The sequence below is a fragment of the Saccoglossus kowalevskii genome, chromosome 16, assembly GCF_978046115.1.
Source record: "Saccoglossus kowalevskii chromosome 16, keSacKowa6.1, whole genome shotgun sequence".
NCBI classification, from domain to species: domain Eukaryota; kingdom Metazoa; phylum Hemichordata; class Enteropneusta; family Harrimaniidae; genus Saccoglossus; species Saccoglossus kowalevskii.
The window spans coordinates 9,925,307-9,946,465 of record NC_140656.1 but is presented as its reverse complement, the minus strand read 5'-3'; the positions used below and the strand labels follow the sequence as shown (position 1 = coordinate 9,946,465).

Below are 21,159 nucleotides of genomic sequence, written 5' to 3'. Positions count from 1 at the left end.
CTTTACTAACACTCGTTTTGACCTTATCTATTTCTGTACGCTTCACTTGTCTTGTGGTCAAATGGAATCATTATATCACGTAGATCTCAATACATGATGTTTCAGAATTTAAAATCTGAAATCCGTATTTTGGACGTAATGTGTTTACAATGGATTGACAAAAGGGTCACACGTATTGATATCATTACAATTAAAAAAAGAACGTGAAACCAAGTTTCCCCTGAACTATTTACTCTAGTGGAGAGTTACTCGAGAAAATGATCAACGTCACTTGGTTTAGCCATACAGGAAAATACAAGATTGTTTTATCCATCCATATATTAAACAATAAAGCTGGAATGAAAATTAAACATAATTTTGCTTTTAAACTATTGTCATAGGGAGGTTTCTTCTCGTTCCGTCCCGTTCCCGGTCGTTCAAAAATAAATGGATGGGGCGCCACCATCGACAGAGAAGCCATTTTATTTTGTTTATGACCCCGTGACCTTCTTTTTGAACTTTCGCTTGAGTAAATTTCCACTGATTTATATCGCCGGCAACGTCGGTCTGGATTAACAGTCGTGAGTGTCACGGTAGTAAATTGTTATACTATTTATATGACACATCTCCATTGTGTATCAAAACAACGCACTTGTGAAGCAAGGTTAGTATCTCGTGCTCTACCGCAACGGCGTGTATTTTAGTATTTACTAACTGAGATTACAGTAACTGCATATATGACGCTATTTTGAGTGGAGCATACATAAACTTTGGGTCCATTCTATTTATTTAGTTCCTAATCTTGCAAGGAAGGGCCACAAAACCGTTAATGCACGTGTTTCTTGTCTACAGGTCCTGTCATGTGTTTTTAACTATATGTCTGTGTACGTGGACCTTATCACATTTGTCGTTGGTGGCGTCATTTGATTCACAGTTCCATTCACTGGCGTACAAATAACAATATAATTAATAATGAAACTACCCCCCCCCCCCGTAATTCAACGACCACGAACACTTTGGAGAGTTTCCGTGAAAAGAGTTCTTTAAGAGCGCCCCCAACCCTTGACCCTAACCCCAACACTCCAGCCCTCCAGATAACCATGTGTGCGTCTTTAATAGAGGCATATACAATTTAAAATGGGGGGCTGGAGGATAGGGTTAGAATTGGAATTATTGGTGAGGGGGCCTTAAGAAAGAAAATGTTAAAACAATGCCTTCTAACTTTGCTCAAAATGGCATTGGCTCAATATTCTACAAAATGACAAATACCATGCAAGCAGCAAGTGTGAGACTGATATAATGATGTTCATTTCTAACTGAAATTTCAAATCCACACAACCAGAAAGTGATAAAGGATGCAAGGATGGTGCATTTAAACAATGACCCACAAATGCCACAGTGTTTTGGTCTGCCAATCACAGTCAGATACGACCATGACCCCTGCAACCTTCGTAGCATACCGGTAATCTGACAGCCCTTGTTTTAAAACGTGATCAATGATGTACTGCAGATTATGTTGATTGACTTTGTTTTTCAGGAGACTTTGGGTTTATACCTTCAGATTATCTTGACTTTAATATCACATTAATAAGATAGGACCATATCGTCTTTACTAGACACTTGATATTCAGTGACTGTGGTATCTTGAGTTGGATAAACTTATCTTGAATCTATAAACAATCACAAAGTTCACAAAGCTTGTGTGTATATGCTTGTTTAAATATGCCAAATTCTTATGTCACATAGTCAGTAGGGTATCTTCACATGCAGTCCCCAAATCAACTACACTCCTCCTCTCAACTCTCAGTGTACATTAGATGTCACAATAAAATAAAATTCTGAATTACATAGTCTCTGCTGACCCTTCGTCAGTCACCAATGGCGATTATCATCCAGATTTGACAACAATGAACTGTGTAGCTTGTATTTAGTGTAAGAAATAGACAAGGGATGAAGGCTCCAGCCAGCTCACATTTTTTAAACTCGAAAAAACAGACGAAAAAAATAAAAAATAAAATCTAAAAAAAATACCAGGTTGAAGAATATTAGTTGCTCCTTCGAATTTCGCCAAAGCCTTACCTACATTTTACCGATATCTGCAGAATAAATCAAGAAAACTACACAAATTGACTCCATTTAGGAATTCCTAACGGTTAGTCCGAACGCACGACACCGTTGGAGGCTTGGCCTGTTCAGCATTTGTCAACAACCAATCACAAGACTGGTTACGAACCAGTTGAGCAAGGCTAACCGAGTCGTGACCCCCCCGCTCATAGAGACTGTGTATTACAGTTGATTATAGTTCCTGGCTCCCTGTGGATTAACAAACAACATTGCATTACCTGATTTAAAAAATGATTGAGCTCTTGTCGTAAACAAAATAAACTCAACCATAAAGAGATTATGTTATGAAATGATATTTTTATTATCTTTAGAATACTGCTCAGGCCCCTGGGAAGGAAGATATTCTAAATAATGCTCTCTATAAGATTGTGTTTCTGGCCAAAAGTGTAAATGCCACATTTTGCATGTTTTTATTTATATTTCTTTAATTTCCTCATTAATTTTGGACCTAGTGAATATAGTTTCCTATTGCCTTCAAGTCTCTGGGATTTTTGTTTTGAAAAAAATATCGAAAATTTTTTTTCTGAAAGATGGGAAAAGTTGAGTTGAACTTTCAGTAAAGACATTGCCTGATAATGGCCTCCATGGATAGATAAAATTAATGGGATTAGAGTCAGCAGACGATGTGCCAATCAATTGTGTGTTTGTTGGTAATTTATTATAATTTATCAAGATAATTGACTCAGTGCATGTGCACTAGAACAGTTGGTAGTATCTAGATCAGTGTTCATGTAAATAGAACAGCCTGTACACGCGTGTGGACCTACCAAAGTATGTTCAACACACGTGATTGTTGTTATCAGTGGTTGTGAAATACGACAAATCATGTGTATTGTGTTTAGATGTCTTGACAACCAAGAGTGAAAATTATAAATAAATATTTAGTTGTACAATAGGACAACCTCTATGAATAACTGGTTTTGTTCACATGAACATTTTGCTTATCTAATAAATTGTTTGTGTTAACCTTTTCACCACCAGTTCCCCCTTTTTATGAAATAGTCCCGTTTATAGTCTACACTTTACTTCAGAATATTGGGTCAAGAGTAGCCCAATTTTTTAAGTAAAAACTGAAAATTGCCTCAAATTTTGTCAGTTGACTCCAATATTAGGGTTCATTTCCAGAAATATTGAAAAATACAAGAAAAACGTGCAGACAAATTTGGACGAGGACAGGTTAAATGCTATAAATGTCAAATGTCTTCTTTCATAAAATAACTCAGAATAAATTATTTTTTTGTGTCCTTAACCAATTCTCTTATGTATTACCTTGATCTGATGTTGTTCAAAGTCAACATGTCATCAGTCATTTCTCGGATGCACCTGGTACACAAACAAATGTTGTGAATGTGGATGGGTAATTTTTATCGTACATGGGCATTAAAGTTTCATTCCTTTATCTTTACCTTGGTGATGAAGATAATTCATTAATTTTCAAAACTGTGGAGGTGAAACTTTAGTTGTGTTCACATACAGCTTCTTAGTGCTGGCCTCGAGGTTGAAAAGTTTTCCCATGTCAAAAAAATGTGGGCTAAGAAATGCTAAGTATGGGTTTAAACCCATAGCACTGGCTACTGAAGTGTGCGTAAGTCTTAGTACATGTAACTGTTAGAATAGGAATCTTGTGCATATGGTTAAATCTGTATGCAACTTTTTAGCTCCGCTGTCGACTTTGTCGAGCGGAGCTTATCATATGAGTGATTGTCCATCGGCGTCCGTCGTCGTCCGTGTCAATGTTTTACTTTTTCAACTTCTTCTTGAAAACTAGCAGACTTAATGCTTTCATACTTGGTGTAAAAACTGAGTAGACCTCTCTCAGGTTTGTTCATTTCATGATGATATCTTCAATTCTCTAATTTTGGTGAATATTTTTGTCATTTTTGGTAAAAAGTGATATTTTCTACTTCTTGTTAAAAACCGCAAGTCCAATTGCTTTGATATTACATTTATAGGTACTATATGTGGACCTCTCTCAGATTTGTTCATTTCGTAATGATATCTTCAATGCTCTAATTTTGGTGAATATTTTTGGCATTTTTGGTAAAAAGTGATATTTTCGCCTTCTTGTGCAGTTATGGAACAAAGCAGATACTGCATGTGTACTTTGATTGTGGGTATTAGAAATGGAAGCGGTGCCAGATTCTGCGGGAGTTGGTTCAGACGCTACTATGCCGGTGTTTTCTGGGGTACGGATGCCGTTGTCGGAAACATCAGCTTCGATCGCTACGATCACTTCTCTATCAGAGGATTTGTTTTTATACCAAAAACTGCGAGAAAGGGAACTGGACATTCCTTGACTCTGATTATTTGTGAGTTTGTTGGTGTAAGACCGAAACACTAGCTTCGTTTTTATGTGTCGTGAAATACATAATGTGTCTGGTTTCAAATCCTGCAGAATATAACACTGTGCACGCAGTAGCCCTGCGTACAGTGCTGTGTGTACAGGGACGCGTTCGGTTCATAGATGTCCCCCACCACAGCCCTGCGTACCTCCATAGACAAAGTCCGGGAGCGCACCGTAATGGATGCGCAAGTTAAAAATAAGTAGTTTCCCAGCCGAAATCTGTTGAAATGACGATAGTTATCCGTAGCAACCATTACAAAGTTATCTGAAACTGAAATGTCTTTAAATAACAACTAGTAAAGACGGTCAAATTGTAAACGCATAGGTACCGGAGGAATTATCCACCAAACGCCGCCATTTTTAATTTCGTTCACTCGAGAGAATGCGTTTGTTTTTAGGGCAAAGTAGCCGATTTCATCCACAATTGGACTCCGAACTGGGAGTTCTGGATATATCTGGTAATCGATCATCATTTTTGATACCTAGGCATGTTATTTCATTAAAAAAGTTATATTTTTCAAAGTCCCGGACTTTGTCTATGGAAAGTTCACAGGGCTGTGGTGGGGGACATCTATCAACCGACCGCGTCCCCGTACACACAGCACTGTATGCAGGGCTATGCACGCAGTTGCCCTAACATAATGATGTGTATGAATTGTCAACAAATTTGCTGCTATCAAAATCTCTTTCATCATAGATCCCAATGTATTTTCATGAATACGACTGTGTCAGTGGGTGTTACATTTACACGGGCCTCTGAAACAACGCATTTTGCAATTTGGACAAATACATTTTGAAATGCTGCAACAGGACAATTTTCGCCGCCGGTAGCATACATTTTAGCCTGTGTTTCGAAATCGTCAAGATCAATTTTATTAAAATTGGTAAAGCGTTTCTTTCTCTCTGTCTGGACGAATTCTTCGGTTTCTGCAAGAAAATCTTGCTCTGACAGCTCCCGAACATGATACTCGGCCATGTCTGTTGCAGACAACGAAAACATTTCGCAAAGAATAACATGCAAAAATTGTAGGTTGTACCATAGACCCTCTCTTTTAGAGGGTCTATGGTTGTACATTTTTTTTTATTTAACCACTGCCAAAATAAAATATGTATATAATATCTTCATGCTATCAATATTACCCCCAAAATGTCCCTAATATTTAAATGCCCTTCCCTTTATTTGTTTACGAATTGATCTTGTATTCATATTCTGGGGCCTTATTTGGAATACCATAACTGTGCATTATGCTCCAGTTAACCATGGCTTGCATAAATTAAAACAGTCTCCCAACCAATCACAATGATGCATTGATGGCAGTAATACACTGGTATAATATACATGTAATTTAAAATAAACTATGAACTTGAAAATTATCTAAATGAAATAAATAACTTTAGCTTACGTAGAATGTTATAAAAATTCAGGCTTAGTGATCACATTTTGGAAATTGAACTGGCGAGAAGGAGAAAACCAAAACTACCAGCAGCAGAAAGAGTCTGTAAAAAATGTGATCAAGGCCATATTGAGGATGAAAAACATTTTCTTTTGAGCTGCTCACATTTTGAAAATGAAAGAAAAATCCTCCTGAAAAACTGTGAAATTACCTCAAGTGAAAAGAACAAAGCCATAATATTCTTAAAAATTATGGAAAATAACATTGCTCTGTCTCTATATCTTAAAAATATCATATACAAAGCACCACCTGTGTAAACCCCTGGGTAGGGAGAACCTTTACCTTTACTTTATTTACTGTATTTTTATTACTTTCTGATTTTTTGACTCCTGTGTGCGAAGCACAAAAGGGAGTCTTTGCAGTTACCCTGTCTGTATGTATGTATGTACATGTATGTACATGTATGTATGTCACTTTTTTTGTTCCACCGTTATCTCAAGAACCACTAATCAAATTTTGGTGAAACTTGGTGCATAGATGCTCTGGGATAATGCGCAGAGTTGATTAGGTTTTGGTAAAAATCTATGAATATTAATTACCTAATTTGCATGATAATTAGCTGATTTTTAGCTGTTCCATGACTGTTCCATTGATATCTGAAGAACCACTCATTGGATTTTGATGAAACTTGGCACATGGATGCTCTGAACTAGTGCGCAGATTTGATTAGTTTTAGGTAAAAATCTATGAATATTAATTATCTAATTTGAATGATAATTAACTGATTTCAAGCTGTTCCATGACTGTTCCACTGATATTTGAAGAACCACTCATTGGATTTCAATGAAACTTGGCACATGGATGCTCTGAACTAGTGCGCAGATTTGATTAGTTTTAGGTAAAAATCTATGAATATTAATTATCTAATTTGAATGATAATTAACTGATTTCAAGCTGTTCCATGACTGTTCCACTGATATTTGAAGAACCACTCATTGGATTTCAATGAAACTTGGCACATGGATGCTCTGAACTAATGCGCAGATTTGATTACTTTTGGGTAAAAATCTGTTAATATTATTAATTACCTTATTTACATAATGATTAATCAATTTTTGGCTTTTCCACTGATATCTCAAGTACTAATCATAACATTTCAATAAAACTTGGTACATAGATGTCATATGACACTGCACAGACCTGGTAGTGTTTAGGGTAATATCAGTACAAATTAATTACCTAATTTGCATAATTAATTGATTTTCAGCTTTTGATATTTCGAGTAGTAATGATCACATTTCAATGAAACTTGGTACATAGTTACTTGAGGACTGTGCAGAGACCCAATTAGTTTTTAGGTAAATATTTGTGCATATTAATCACCTTATTAGCATAATTAGTTTATTTTCAGCTTTTCTCCTGATATCTCAAGTACTAATCATCACATTTTAATGAGACTTGCGACATTTTCTAGGACTATGCAGAGACCTGATTAATTTTGGGATAAATAATTGTGCATGTTAATTACCTAATTTGCATAATTAGTTAATTTTTTGCTGTTCTATGGCTGTTGCACTGATGTCTACCAACCACTCATTGGATTTCAATAAAAATTTTAAAGAGTACTCATCACATTTCAATGAACCTAGGACTATACACCATATTAGTTTTTGGTAAATATGTATGTTTCTTAATCACTTAATTAACATAATTAATTAATACTGATATCTCAAGTATTGATCATCACATTTGAATAAAACTTGGTACATAAATGCTCTAGGACAATAGACAGCCTGATTAATTTTGGGTTAAAATCTGTTCATATTAACTCTCTAATTAGCATAATAATTAATATGTTAATATTAATAATTGCACATGTGTCATTCATTTTGTGTTTGTAAACAGGTGCTGAGCACCTACTGCTGGCACTATGTAGCCTGTACTATTAAGTGCAAGCTCTCCCCGTGTCTGGATCTAGCCGTTATACAAATATACGAGATTAGTTTACATCTTCGTACTAGGTGGAGCCTGAACTACTATTAATATATTACTTGGAACATTAATTTAGACTTTTGTTAGCCTAGTTGTTTTCATTACAGTGTATGACCTTGGGTCACCAAAGAGCAATGACACAATGCCAATATCTTGTTATTGGGGGGGGGGGGGGGGGGTTGTACTTCTGAGTTTAATGTATTCCTTGTTGTCCTTTGTGTTTGAAATTAATGTTCTATTAATGCCTCATTTGCATAATGCTGCTCTAATTGATATTTCATTCCATATGGCTACAGATACTGTGAAATACTTAATTATATAAAGGTATATTTGCTTGTTTTTATTTTCACTGAGTCAATCTTGCAGCGAAAATTAATTCCAACCAAAAATAAAGTATTTTTCAGTAAACTATCGCAGGACAGGTACCAGTTAATTTATGCAGTTAGCTTAACTATGCTGTTTATAGGTTGGGGAGGGGTGTGTTTTTGTAGATCAAATTACCTTCACTGTACTGTTTGGCACTAGGATGTAGCAATTGTTGGAATACAATACTGAACCCCAGAAAAGCATTTCACATACTTGTAAATACTTGCGTTGATGTTGTTATTTGTGAACGTCAGTGCACAGTGAACTATGCCACCCCTTCATATAGTGGAATAACCTGAATTAATCAGTTGTTTTAAGTAGGTCAGTAGTTTGTTTTGATCATGTGAAAGCTCTAACTGCGTGTTGTACTGGTTTAAACCGGACAGAACTAACCAGTTGACAACATTCGACTTTACCAGCTGACCGGCACAGTGAATATTTGGTTGTCTTTGCAGTCACTGAAGGTAAAATGGCAGACACTCATTTTAAACGTTTAGCTCTTACATGTATATATAGGGAGACGTGCATTCATTCACATGACGTGCATTCATTCACATGACGTGCATCATATGTTCCAGGCTGGCGAGAACCACAATTAATCATTTCAGCAAATATTATTTATTATTATTATTATATTGAATCGTATTGGTCCACGAAAGACTATTTAGTCTACGATTTAATTCAGTTATTTTCAATTGGTCACTTGAAATATTTTGAATAATACTTACCAACTATGTTCTCTGTAACATCTATTTTTTTTTTCAGTGAGTTTGAGCAAAAATCATAGTGTAAATGTAAATGTTTGTCACTTAAGATAGATGCAAGTTTGTGGGCACTCGGAGTAAATTTTGTTTGTTTTTTTTGTTTTTCTTACCCATACAGTCTTGGCTAGATAGTGTTAACATTTCGGAGTATTGTCAATGCTGGAACATACTTAAAACAAACATACTTGATTTTAAAATATAGGGAACCGAGGCACGCATATGTGATTAAAAGTCCCGAAAGTTTGTTTACGTAGACTGTATCATTTTTTATAGCATTCATGAAAATACAATTTCACGTACATCGCTGACAATTTGTGTTGTAATACCCAGAAAAATTTGAAAAAATATGATGATATTCACCTACTCCAGAATTTTTGTCTTGCAAAATTAAATTACAGTCTATACCGGTACTTTCTAAATATAGCTTCCCGAGAGGCAATATGTTCTAGGTGATATTTGCGGCTCATCTATGTTTAGCTCCGCTGTTAACTTTGTCGAGCGGAGCTTATCATATGAGTGATTGTTTGTTGGTGTCCATCGTCCTCATCCGGCATCCATGTCAACTTTTTACTTTTTCGATTTTTTATTGCTTTTGTACTTGGTGTATATGTACATGTACCTTGGGCAGACCTCTTAGATTTGTTTATTTCGTGATGATATCCTTAATTCTCTAATTTTGATGAATGTTTTTGTCATTTTTCGTCTTCTTGTTAAAAACCTCAAATCTGATTGCTTTGATATTATACATATAGGTACCCCAGGTGTACCTCTTTCAGATTTGTTCATTTCATGGTGATATCTTCAATTCTCTAATTTTGATGAATATTTTTGGTAAAAAGTGATATTTTTGACTTCTTGTTGAAAACTGCAAGTCTGATTGCTTTGATACTATATATACATAGGTACTACTTCATCTCTCAGATTTGTTCATTTCCAAATCATATCTTCAGTTCTTTAATTGAAATATGCATTGCTAACAGCGGAGCTATCTCAGCCGGGATGCTGCTTGTTTCGTTTTGTGAGGGACCACATGTATTCATATCACAATGAATTGTAGTCCTGAGCAATATGAAGTTATTGACTTAAAAATAAGTTGGGGATCACAAACCTAATTTCCTAGAAAATGATGATTGTATTTTAGTGGTTCATAATAAATAGTGGTATTTTTGTCAGTATTACCGGGTATAAGGCTTTTACCATAAGTTTTTATGGCAGAGATATTATACAATATCTCAAATTGAAACCTGTTGGCATAGGCTGAAAAAATCATATGTTGTGAGTAATGGGGTACTGTTTGTTGTCCTAAATTATTTTAAAAAAATCTGAGTTTTAAAAGTCTCAACAAATTTATTTTTGACATTTTGTTTTGTGGAATTGTTCTAAAAAGTTTCCCAGAATACATCACTGCAAGCACGCAAAAGAATGCTATTTCATGATACCATGGAACAATAGCTCCATGATTTTATATAATAACCCATAAACATTGTCATACAATTTTTGACCTTTTGACTTTCTCAAAAATTATTAGTAGGCTTCTTCCTCAATGATGGTACGGTGTAGTAGTAAAGCATTGGCAATAAACATCAATGAATGATCTATCTGCCTCGTGTAGCCACAACTTTTGAATCCCTTTATCGAATCCAACAGCCTTCAGTGTTAGTTTGGTTTAAGTTGGGAACAATCTCAATCAACAATTTTAATAAGTAAATGATCAGGGTTTTTTCTAGAAGAAAACTGCAAGAGGGAGCACTGCAATTCAGCGGCGCCACCAAGTGAGGAAGATAGGGTTCTCCCCACCAAGGTGTGGAGTTTTTGATAATTCTAAGTTAAAATGGAGCATTCTATGGCTTCCTTGAGGCCAAAATTACTATCAGACAGGTCACAGTTTAAGACTGGTCAATCAGAATTTCATGGTTGGCAGAGGATCTGCTCCCCAGTAAACCTAAACTGTAAACCTAAATATTATAAACTGCATTGTATGAAATGTTATTACCCAGTACTATATTTGTAAATATAAACATGAGTATGTTAACTCCAGTGTTAAAGTATACATACAGTACGGTATATACTGGAATAATGTTTACTATTTTGCCGAGGGGGGGGGGGGGAGTCAGTGAAAATAAAATCCAGTGAATATCTTTTTTTTTCATATTTTACATTCAGCTCGTCAAAAATCAGTGAAAATAAATTTCATACAAAACACCCAGAAAGTCTATTCAGCGAAAATGAATTCCAGTTACAATGAAGTATTTTACAGTAGATGTTTTACAATCAACATTTATTTAATCTATAACAACCTACATGTACATGTAACTATGATGGCCTCAAATCTTTCCAAAAACTTGTGTTCATACAGATCTGAGTGTGGCATAGTCGGTATAATACCATGCAGAAAAATATGTTTGTATGTTACAAGAAGTTAAGATGGTATTCAACTTTAATACTTTCTGTGTATGTTTTTGGTATACATATCCTTGGGGTGGGTAGTCCCAGTGTAATTGCTGGGGTGGCATGCATGGAGATAGTGCTGTTCTGCTTCAACCTTCTCACCACCAGACTTTCTCGCCCAAATTCTTCTGCACTTTTTTTCTTGTATTCTTCAATATTTCTGGAAATGAACCTTCATTTCCAGAATCTTCTGAAGGAAAGTGTAGACTATAAACATTAACTATTTTGTGAATTTGTGATGAAAAGAGGGAAGTGGTAGTGTTTTTCATTGAATAAACAGTGGTTCTTAATTAGGCTGGCGGGTACTGTAACGCTAGTTTCTACTTGCTCTTACAATCATACATGAATATTCCGGGACCCCTCCACCCTCAATAGAAGCTACTTACAAGATTATGCCCAATTGGCTATCCAACCCTGAAATCTAACAGTTAGACCAATCAGAGAGTAGCTTGTTTGTTGACAGTTTTTTTTACTTTACTCAACTGCAGTTCTGTTCTTTATCTCTAGAAAAGTTCTTTGTTCGATAATTTGAGAGTGTATGAGGATAAAATGTCATGAAAGTCGATCACTATGACGACTTTTCTTAAGGATTCCGATGAAATCTTGAAGCAATATTTCATGATTTTCCCTGAAATTCATGAAAATTTGTCTTGTCAAATTAAACGGTTTACAGTAGCGTCTGGTGTTGCATCATCTTTTGAAAAATCAGTAAGAATCAACATGACCTAACTAGACACTGATAAATATTTAATCAATGGGTGACCTTGATAAGATTGAAATAATACAGAATTCAAATTTTGTACTACTGAGCATGTTACTGCACATGAATGCAATGCATTGTGGGAGTCAAACTCAAATTTTGCACTACTGAGCATGTTACTGCACATGAATGCAATGCATTGTGGGAGTCAAACTCAAATTTTGCAATACTGAGCATGTTACTGCACATATATGCAATGAATTATGGGAAATAACACTTTATTTTAGCTGGAATTTGTAGCTGCTTTGTACAAGGTTTATTTTCACTGTTTTTTGATGAGTTTAAAGTAAAATATAGGAAAAAGGATATTTTCACTGGATTTTATTTTCACTGACTCCTCCCTTCAGCGAAAATAAATTCCAAGTGAAAATAAAGTAATGTACAGTAATGGAAAACATGTATCACCCTGAAAACTCACAAGTTATATACCATTTTTTTTATTTATCAATTATCAATACAACTTTTTCATCACATAATAATAATAATGCAGTTTTATTACACCGTAATGAAATTACAAATTCATTTTTGGCTGAAAGTAATAAAAGGTAAAGTAAAAAGGTAAGTAAAAAACAGAATGTTAAAATAACATAAGATTTGGTTGTAAAAAATTAATGTAGTTTGTGTTTTTCAAAACACACTTTTAGATACTGTGTCACATGTCTAATTAGTTTAGGATTATTAGTATTAATAATGATAATAAACTTGTCGATATTGTTTTCAGACTGGAAAGTGGGAATTTCCTTGGTAAATTCAGCATATATAGTATCCCTTTCATCAGTGTAATAGCTACAGTCTGTAATCAAATGAACTTCATCTTCAATACTGTCGCTCCTACACTTATCACAAATCCTGTTCTCCAGTGAGATTTTAGGTCTCTTATGTCTGCCTACTTCTATTTTGAGTTTGTGACAACTAAGTCTCAATTGAGACAGTGATCTAATATCTTGTCTATTATTTAACAGAACTAATATCACTTTTAAGTAGACTATAAGATCTGAGTTTGGCATCTGGTCTCTTGATATTATATGTATATCACCAAGGAAAATGTTGACATATACGGGTAAATAAATAATCTCACCATAGAAACCAGTGGAAATATTACTCTGACTCTTATATCTGATTTTTTTCGGTATTCTGATGGTATGAACTCGTAATAATGATAGTATGACAGACATGATATAGAATCCTTGAATTTGGTTTGAACCTTAATAAAATGTATTTGTGATTACAATTTTGGGGAGTACACTTTATCAAAATTTCTTGCTTTAGTACTACAGTATTATCTACAATTACATTTATATCACATTAGATATAGTCACTGTTGGATTTGGTGGGTGAACTAGCCTAACAGGTGATAGCTTTACAACCCCCCAAATGTAGAACTGTTAAATACAATAAAAATGTACAAAATACAATAAGATTCTAGCTGTGAAAATACAGAAAATGGTTAGTGTAGCAGAGTAGCCTTATGGTTACCGGGGGGGGGGGGGGGGGGGGGGGGGTATTATGTAAATAGTACATGTGGATTAGGTGAGGGTAGGGAGGTGTTTCTACCATGAAGCATTTCAAATATTTATGTTTTATGTGCATGTGTGGGAGGGGTTTGCCATTTAAAACTCTGGTAGGAAAAATATTAGGAAAATTGCAGATTGCTTACTGTTTCTTTATGATTTTGCTGGATGTTTTCTCAGAGGATGCTTTCTTCACCAAAAATTGTGTTGTTTTTTTTATAAATACTGGTATGTAGATTTTTGTTTTCAAAATCTCCACCCGCCCCCTTGAGTTTTTAATAGTTATCCCCTAATTGTTTTTGGGGGTAAGTGTGACACATTTGTCGATGGCAAATGACAACTCAAAAGTCTTTGGCTATAGGTCATAGATATGGTTGACCCTCACAATTCATGCCACACACCTCAAAATTGTAATTGTTTGTTTGACACGAAATCTAGGACAATGTTCCTATTTCTAGGACATATATCAACATGTGACTGCTATATTTTAATTACTGTACATAACAAATTAACATTTATGTCAACTTGTCATTTGTGTCACCACTTTTATTTACCACCAAAAGATGAACTGCATGTCCGTATTTCTATGTACAGCTTGAATTACTAAAAGAATTGATTCAAAAGTTTGAACGTTTACAAATTGTACCTACTGTGCTGGAATAAGTGGTTCATTCCAAGGTGACATTATGTTTGGTGTTAAGTACCAAAATGGGTCAACTCGTCCCTGGGAGATTGTTATGCAGACTCAGTGTTGAGTATGTTTCATTAACTTATAGATGCCACGTCTTCAATGAAACCTTTAGTTAGTTAAAGCGACAATAGCTGTGAATTTTGAAAATGTTTTTGTATAACCAGATAAAGATAATATAACCAGATAAAGATGAACAAATCTAACAAGACTAATGTCGCATAACATACCAGTAGCCACCATTTTGTTGAAATCAATCATGTGTTGGGGGTCGTAGAAAATTGTGACGTACAACGCCGCTATTATGGAAAATGATCATCAATTTATTGATGAGAAGCCGTCAGAGAGTGGCACTTGGCCTATCAAGATGGCAATGTACTTGCTGTTTCACCCATACTCTGATAAGTTGTCATTGTGTCCCATTATACCTGAGGTTCACTTGACCTTGACACAACACTTACAAGTGATTTAATGTACTATGTCGGTATATAATAATATAATAATAACTTTATTACACAACTGCACCATCGGTGGGTGCTGTATGGTAAGGATACAGATCTAAAAAAATAAACACAAATAAACAAAAACAACAAAAGTTTCAAAATTACAAACAAAACAAAGGGTATATATAAAATATATATAATCTATATGCTATGCTTTCACCGTCTACATTTTTGAAGATGGCCAATGACGCAGAAAATGTTTTATTAATAATAAAAATTGGGGGGAAAAAATTTGATTGTTACAGCTGTTGCTGCTTTAAAAATGTATTATGAATGAATTTTTAATATTCATGTTTGATAATGTATGTTGCTGATTTTTCATTTGTTGAAACAATGAAGTTGTTTTGGTGCATACAATAGCAATCAATGCGTGTGCGTTTTAGTGTTTTTGATTTTTCATTTAGTAAATACTGTCGAGTTCATGATCCTATTTGGTCAACAATATTATTTTATCCATATTGTATCTTTAAAGAATGATTGTTGCAGAGCACATTCAAATTTTATGTGAAGCAATGTGTATTACATTTGTTTTAAAATACAGCACATAAAAAGCACTTTAAAAGTAGCATTCTGAGAGAATTTATATAGGTTTAATTGACGTTTTGAGACTATTGTTTGAAATATATGACAATGAATAACTTCTAAAGTAACAACTAAGAAAACAATGGGAAGCAGAAATGATGACCATTGCTCTGAAATGCTGAAAAACATTGAAATGTGAATGTTTATTTTAACATTTTCTGCATCAGACTTTCTCACCAAAATTTTTCTGCACTTTTTTTTAATATTCTTCAATATTTCTGGAAATGAACCCTGATTTGGGAGTGAACAGATGAAATTTATGTGAATTTTCAGTTTTTATTCAAAAAATATGGCTTTTTGTCCAAACTTCATGTATAATTGGGACTATTTTGTGAAGAAAATAGGGAACTGGTGGTGAAAAGGTTATTAAATATTCCCACAACACAGACAAGTTGAGACCATTAAACATTTCATGTAATAGTCCCAAAAACAAATTACACTATAAGAATGATCTCGGAGTACAACTTTACTGCAGGTTCACTTGGGTCTCTTGGCCAATCAGAATGACCTATTCATAAAATTAACTCTGGAATAATATAATTAAACATTTTCTGTGTTCTATTGCAGATTAACTCTGTGTTATAATGGTCTGAGAAAAACTTAGAATGGCTACAAGTGGGACAACAAACATGTTGGGTGTGCTTGTAAGGTCTGGAGTTAATGTCAGGTAATTAGACAATATATAGCGAGGGAACCATCTCAAATATTCATTTAAAAAAAAATTGCCTTCACAGAATTTTAATTTCTCACTTCAAGGAAACTATCATCAAGAATACAATATTTTCTTAATTAGTAGCGTGCTAATCAGTGTTTTTGTTGAATTATGGTTTTATAATTATTCCTTGTGTCTGAGAGAAGTAGATGCTTTTAGTTCTCAGTACATTTATCTGGAGCCCTTTCTCAAAGATGCTTCAACAAATTTCTAACAAACTTTGTGTTAAAACAGTACAGCATGTGTCCTTTATATCTCTTCAAACGTTGGCAACTGGTTTCCATTTTTACTGTCGTGTTTGTTGGAGATAACTGCATCAATTCTTAGCAACCTGTTGCGGTTCAGAGATCATCATGATTATGTACCTAATTTGTGATTTGATCAAATTTGGTTGACTGCATGGTGGCCATTTTGATCATACAAATCATAAATACCATAATACTTATTGTGTTTGTTTGTCAAAGGTGAATGGGATACATTCACTCACATTCCTCTCCCCCCCCCCCATGAACTGATTCAGTATGGTCAAGTAGTCGCTATTTAGTCAACAACTTATTGAAAAATCCTAATATGTGAATGTGTCTGTATCTTTGATATACCTAGGTCTATTTCAACATTGATGGTAAGCAATACGTACATGCTCATGTTGTGAACCCTTTCACTATTCAATTCTAATATTATGGCATTTTATTTCGCTTCACTAGGACTGTAACTAAGCAACCATACGTGGCAAGTAGTGCATCATACAGGTGAGAGATGTTCGTAATTTACTAACCATACTATACATATTCAATTTTGTCACAAATCTTACAATCGTTTTTAGGGAGTTCTGTTTTCTTGGAGACATGAGTACACCTTGCAGACTGGCACATTTCCTTAAACGTTCCAATAGCCTCACTCAGGCTACCATACCCTATGCACATAATGATGGATGTGGCTGACGAAAAAAGCAGCTAAAAATTTAAAACAAAAAAAATTCTTGATTCAATGAATAGTAATTAAAAAGTGAAAATAAAAAAGAGGGGAATCCAAACTTGTTTCCATAAAAACAATGACTGAATAAAAAAATAAAAAAATCCAAACTTGTTTCCATAGAAACTATGACTTTGTGATTTTGCAATAGACGGCCATTTTGTATTGAAAATTGGGCAAAATGCATAGAACTAAGGTTCATAATTTATAGGTATTTTTGGTTCCCAATTTTGTTTTTTCAAGATTTTCAAATAGTGGCAGGGAATAATTTTGTAACACTTTATGATTCAAAAAAAAGTGTAGTTTATCTGAGTTTTATCTAGTCAGTCACAGGGAGAATAAGTGATATTAAAATTGCAATAAATGACTCTCATAAGTGTTAGTTTTATGCATTCTTTATAGGACAGTCATTTGTTATTGTGGCGTGCTGTCTTAGATGTGGTCAAATAAGACCCGCACATTGTGTGTAAAATGCATTAAAACCTGCATGGTGACTAGCGCCCTCTAAGTGTTGATGTGGAATAATGGATGAGAATACTGTAGAACACGTTGAAATAGCTGCATGCAATTTTAGTGGATTTGACTCTTAGCATGAATTAACAGAATCTTAATTTAGCTAAAGTGTTGACTATCTCCCTGTGAGAATATACTTTATACATCTTATATATACTTAGCTACATCTTGAATTAGCGAAATTACAGATTAGCTAAAATACTGTGAAATACTTTATTTTCGCTGGAATTAATTTTCGCTGAAAAGGCTTTTTGGGCATTTTGTATGGAATTTATTTTCACTGATTTTTGATGAGCTTAATGTAAAATATAGGAAAAAAAGTGTATTAGCTGGATTTTATTTTCACGGAATCATCCCTTCAGCGAAAATAGCGAAAATAAATTCCAAGCGAAAATAAAGTATTCTACAGTAGCTAAAATAACATGCTATCTAAAAAACATGTTTTACAGTAATAAAATGTAATAATATACAGCTGTGATATTTATTTAACCATTGACTTAAAATTCATTCATTCATGCATTAGATATGTTACAACTGCACTGTCTAGAGGTGACCAGACCACGACAGATGGTTTGATTTGTAATCCAGTGAATAGGAACAACTGGCACAAGAATGGAAGAAGTCAGTACTCCACCGGAGGTACTCAGAAAACTAAATTTGGACCTCTGATTGGTGCTGCAGCAGCGGCAGCGTTTGCAGGGATTGGAGTTGTGGCATATTGGAGATCCAATTACACTCACGCTGGAACTAAGAAGAGTATTCAACATGCAGTTCAAGTTCTACCAGCTGAAGATACTAAAATGGTGATTCATCCCAAAAAGATAAAATCACATGCTGGAAATGCTGGGAAGGCGATTCCTGGGATACCAGAATACACAGCTACTGAAGTTGCCCGTCATGATGACCCAAACAGAGGTATCTGGATGACGTATAAAGATGCTGTCTATGATGTAACAGAGTTCATTACAGCTCACCCTGGTGGTGATCGAATCATGATGGCTGCAGGAGGAGGCTTAGAACCTTTCTGGGAGGTTTTTGAGATCCATCAAAATGCTAAGGTCTTTGAGCAATTAGAGCTGTATCGTATCGGTAACTTGGCCAAGGAGGGACGTAAAGAGTACACACCAGATCCAAATAATCCATTTGCGAACGATCCTCTTCGGCATCCAGCAATCATCCCGAGTTCCAAAAGACCTTTTAATGGAGAGCCTCCATCTGATTTGCTCATTGAGAAGTTCTCCACTCCACAGCAGCTGTTCTATGTTCGCAATCATCTTCCTGTTCCTGATATTGACCCTAACAACTACTCGCTGGAAGTGACCTTCGAGGATGATGATGAAGGAACAGTTGAGTTTTCACTGAAAGACTTGAAGAAGTTCCGGAAGAGTTCGGTGACAGCGACACTGCAGTGTGCTGGTAACAGACGAAGTGAGATGAATGAATACAAAACTGTGAAAGGGCTCAGTTGGAAGCAGTCTGCAATCGGTAATGCTACCTTTACGGGAGTTAAACTACGTGATGTTCTTATGTTTGTGGGATTCAAAGAGTCTGATCCTTCATATAAAGGAAAACACGTTCAGTTTGAAGGACTTGACATCGATCCTTTCACATCTGAGCAGTATGGTGCTTCTATTCCTCTAGTAAAAGCTCTAGATCCTGAGGGGGATGTTCTGCTAGCATGGGAAATGAATGGTGAACCACTCACCAGAGATCACGGTTTTCCAGTACGTGTAGTCGTGCCTGGCTTTGTTGGTGCTCGCAATGTCAAGTGGTTAGGTCGTATCACCATTTCTGACGAGGAGAGCCAAAGTCACTGGCAACAAAATGACTATAAAGGTTTCTCTCCAGAGGTTACCCTTGAAACTGCTGATTATTCAAAGCAGGCTCCGATACAAGAATACCCGGTGCAGTCGGCTGTTTGCGTCCCTGTCAATGGTTCAACAATCTCTAGTAAGGATGAGGAGATCACCGTCAAGGGTTATGCTTGGAGTGGTGGTGGGAGAGGTATTTTCCGTGTCGACGTCTCTTTAGATGGCGGTAAAACATGGTTTGAAGCATTACTGAAACAGGAGAAACGAACATTCAATCGGAACTGGGCATGGACCATTTGGCATGTCACATTACCAATACCGAAAAATCACAATGGAGAGTTAGACATCGTCTGTAAGGCTGTTGATTCGGCATACAATGTTCAACCAAACACATTTCATGGACATTGGAATTTCCGTGGTGTCTTAGCAAATGCCTGGAGTCACTCTCAAGTGAAAATTGAATAAGAGTTTGAAATAACAGTAATCTTGACTTTATATATTAGAACAAATTGAGACCAGTTTGGAAGGCAGAACTGGTGACTAAAATGTCTCTAAAAAATAGCAGGTGTTTTATTAAACACATATATTCGGATATTACTATCTGGCTTTATGCAATGTGAATAGACTCGGAGGATTGTAATTACGCGATTGTTGGAAGTCAACTTGATATATTGGTACATATACCTATATTAGGTTGGTCCACTGGGAAGAGAATGCTTGCAAGGGTACTTGAATATTCTGTTTATTTTTGGGGAAACCGTTGCTTGGTTTTACCAAGTTGCAATGTACATATTTTGTTTTTGTTTATATAGGGACGAGCTAAATTCTTTAATTTTAAACAGTGTACATTGTGTGGTTGGACGTGGATCAGCTTGTCAATATAATGTTTGTTTTGTTATAGTAACACCATACACTGATGTAAATTACAGGTGCATTTATGGTCAGATGAGATCGTATTTTAATGATCCAATATACAATAAACAAATGCCATTTTTTGCTTATATGCATTTCTATTGGAGATGCATTCTTAATACGGTATGTGAACTGTTGTGAATATATTGTACAAGCGTGGATGATTTAGTATGGTATATTAAAGATTTTATTTCTACATAAATACTGTGGCCTGCTCAGATTACCATATTGGTCTTTCAGGGGGGGTATAAGTAAATTACAATATTTTCTACTGTCACTCTTGTTTAGTACAGACATTGGGAAAGTGGAAACTGGTGCGTTTTTAAAAACAACTTTGTTCTGTGCTTTCCCATATGCTACAATTTCTTGTAAATGTGCCATTACGTACAAGTGATGGTTTCAGTTTTTATGAGGTATATAATAAAACAATGCTAATGTGCGGTGGATTGGGTTTGTGAACATTTGTGCAAATAAAGTATTCAATTCAATATAGCAGTGCAGATTCACTTCGTTCCTTCAAAAATGATCGCGTAGGTGAAATTTAAAGAGCAATGCAGTTCATACTTTGAATTTTGTGTAAATTGTTTTTTTTTACACGTGTTGTGTATGGTACATAGGTCCCATATCAAACAAGTGTTAGAAGACCAGTGAATGTTTAACACCTTCAGGGATCTCTCCAGACTATCTGGAGTGCTGGTCGGTCATGAATATTAATGAGCTTGATTACAGTGCAAATATTTTTTTATTGGAGTTAAAACATTGTTTCACAATTTAGAAGAGTTTG

At 35.2% G+C, this 21,159-nt stretch overlaps 1 protein-coding gene across 2 annotated transcripts; it reads left to right on the top strand.

The window, feature by feature from the left end:
• The first annotated feature begins 501 nt into the window (after positions 1–501).
• On the top strand, positions 502–20,863 carry LOC100378014 (sulfite oxidase-like). 2 transcript variants are annotated; one of them, XM_085490846.1, is made up of 4 exons: positions 502–643; positions 16,023–16,122; positions 16,872–16,916; positions 18,176–20,863. In XM_085490846.1, the coding sequence occupies exons 2-4, from the start codon at positions 16,061–16,063 to the stop codon at positions 19,926–19,928; spliced, it is 1,860 nt and encodes a 619-aa protein (XP_085346972.1). In that variant the 5' UTR covers positions 502–643; positions 16,023–16,060; the 3' UTR covers positions 19,929–20,863. The 2 variants fall into 2 exon arrangements, with proteins under 2 accessions (XP_085346972.1, XP_006815733.1); XM_006815670.3 differs by lacking the exon at positions 502–643 and adding an exon at positions 8,513–8,663.
• Positions 20,864–21,159: the final 296 nt, after the last annotated feature.

What these genes read in the sequence shown, in the direction of transcription:
- LOC100378014 (XM_085490846.1), top strand. Translation starts at nt 16,061, where the DNA reads ATGGCTACAAGTGGGACAACAAACATGTTGGGTGTGCTTGTAAGGTCT. An exon ending in AGGTCTGGAGTTAATGTCAG is followed by an intron (nt 16,123 to 16,871) that starts GTAATTAGACAA and finishes TCGCTTCACTAG; the next exon opens with GACTGTAACTAAGCAACCAT. An exon ending in GCAAGTAGTGCATCATACAG is followed by an intron (nt 16,917 to 18,175) that starts GTGAGAGATGTT and finishes TTCATGCATTAG; the next exon opens with ATATGTTACAACTGCACTGT.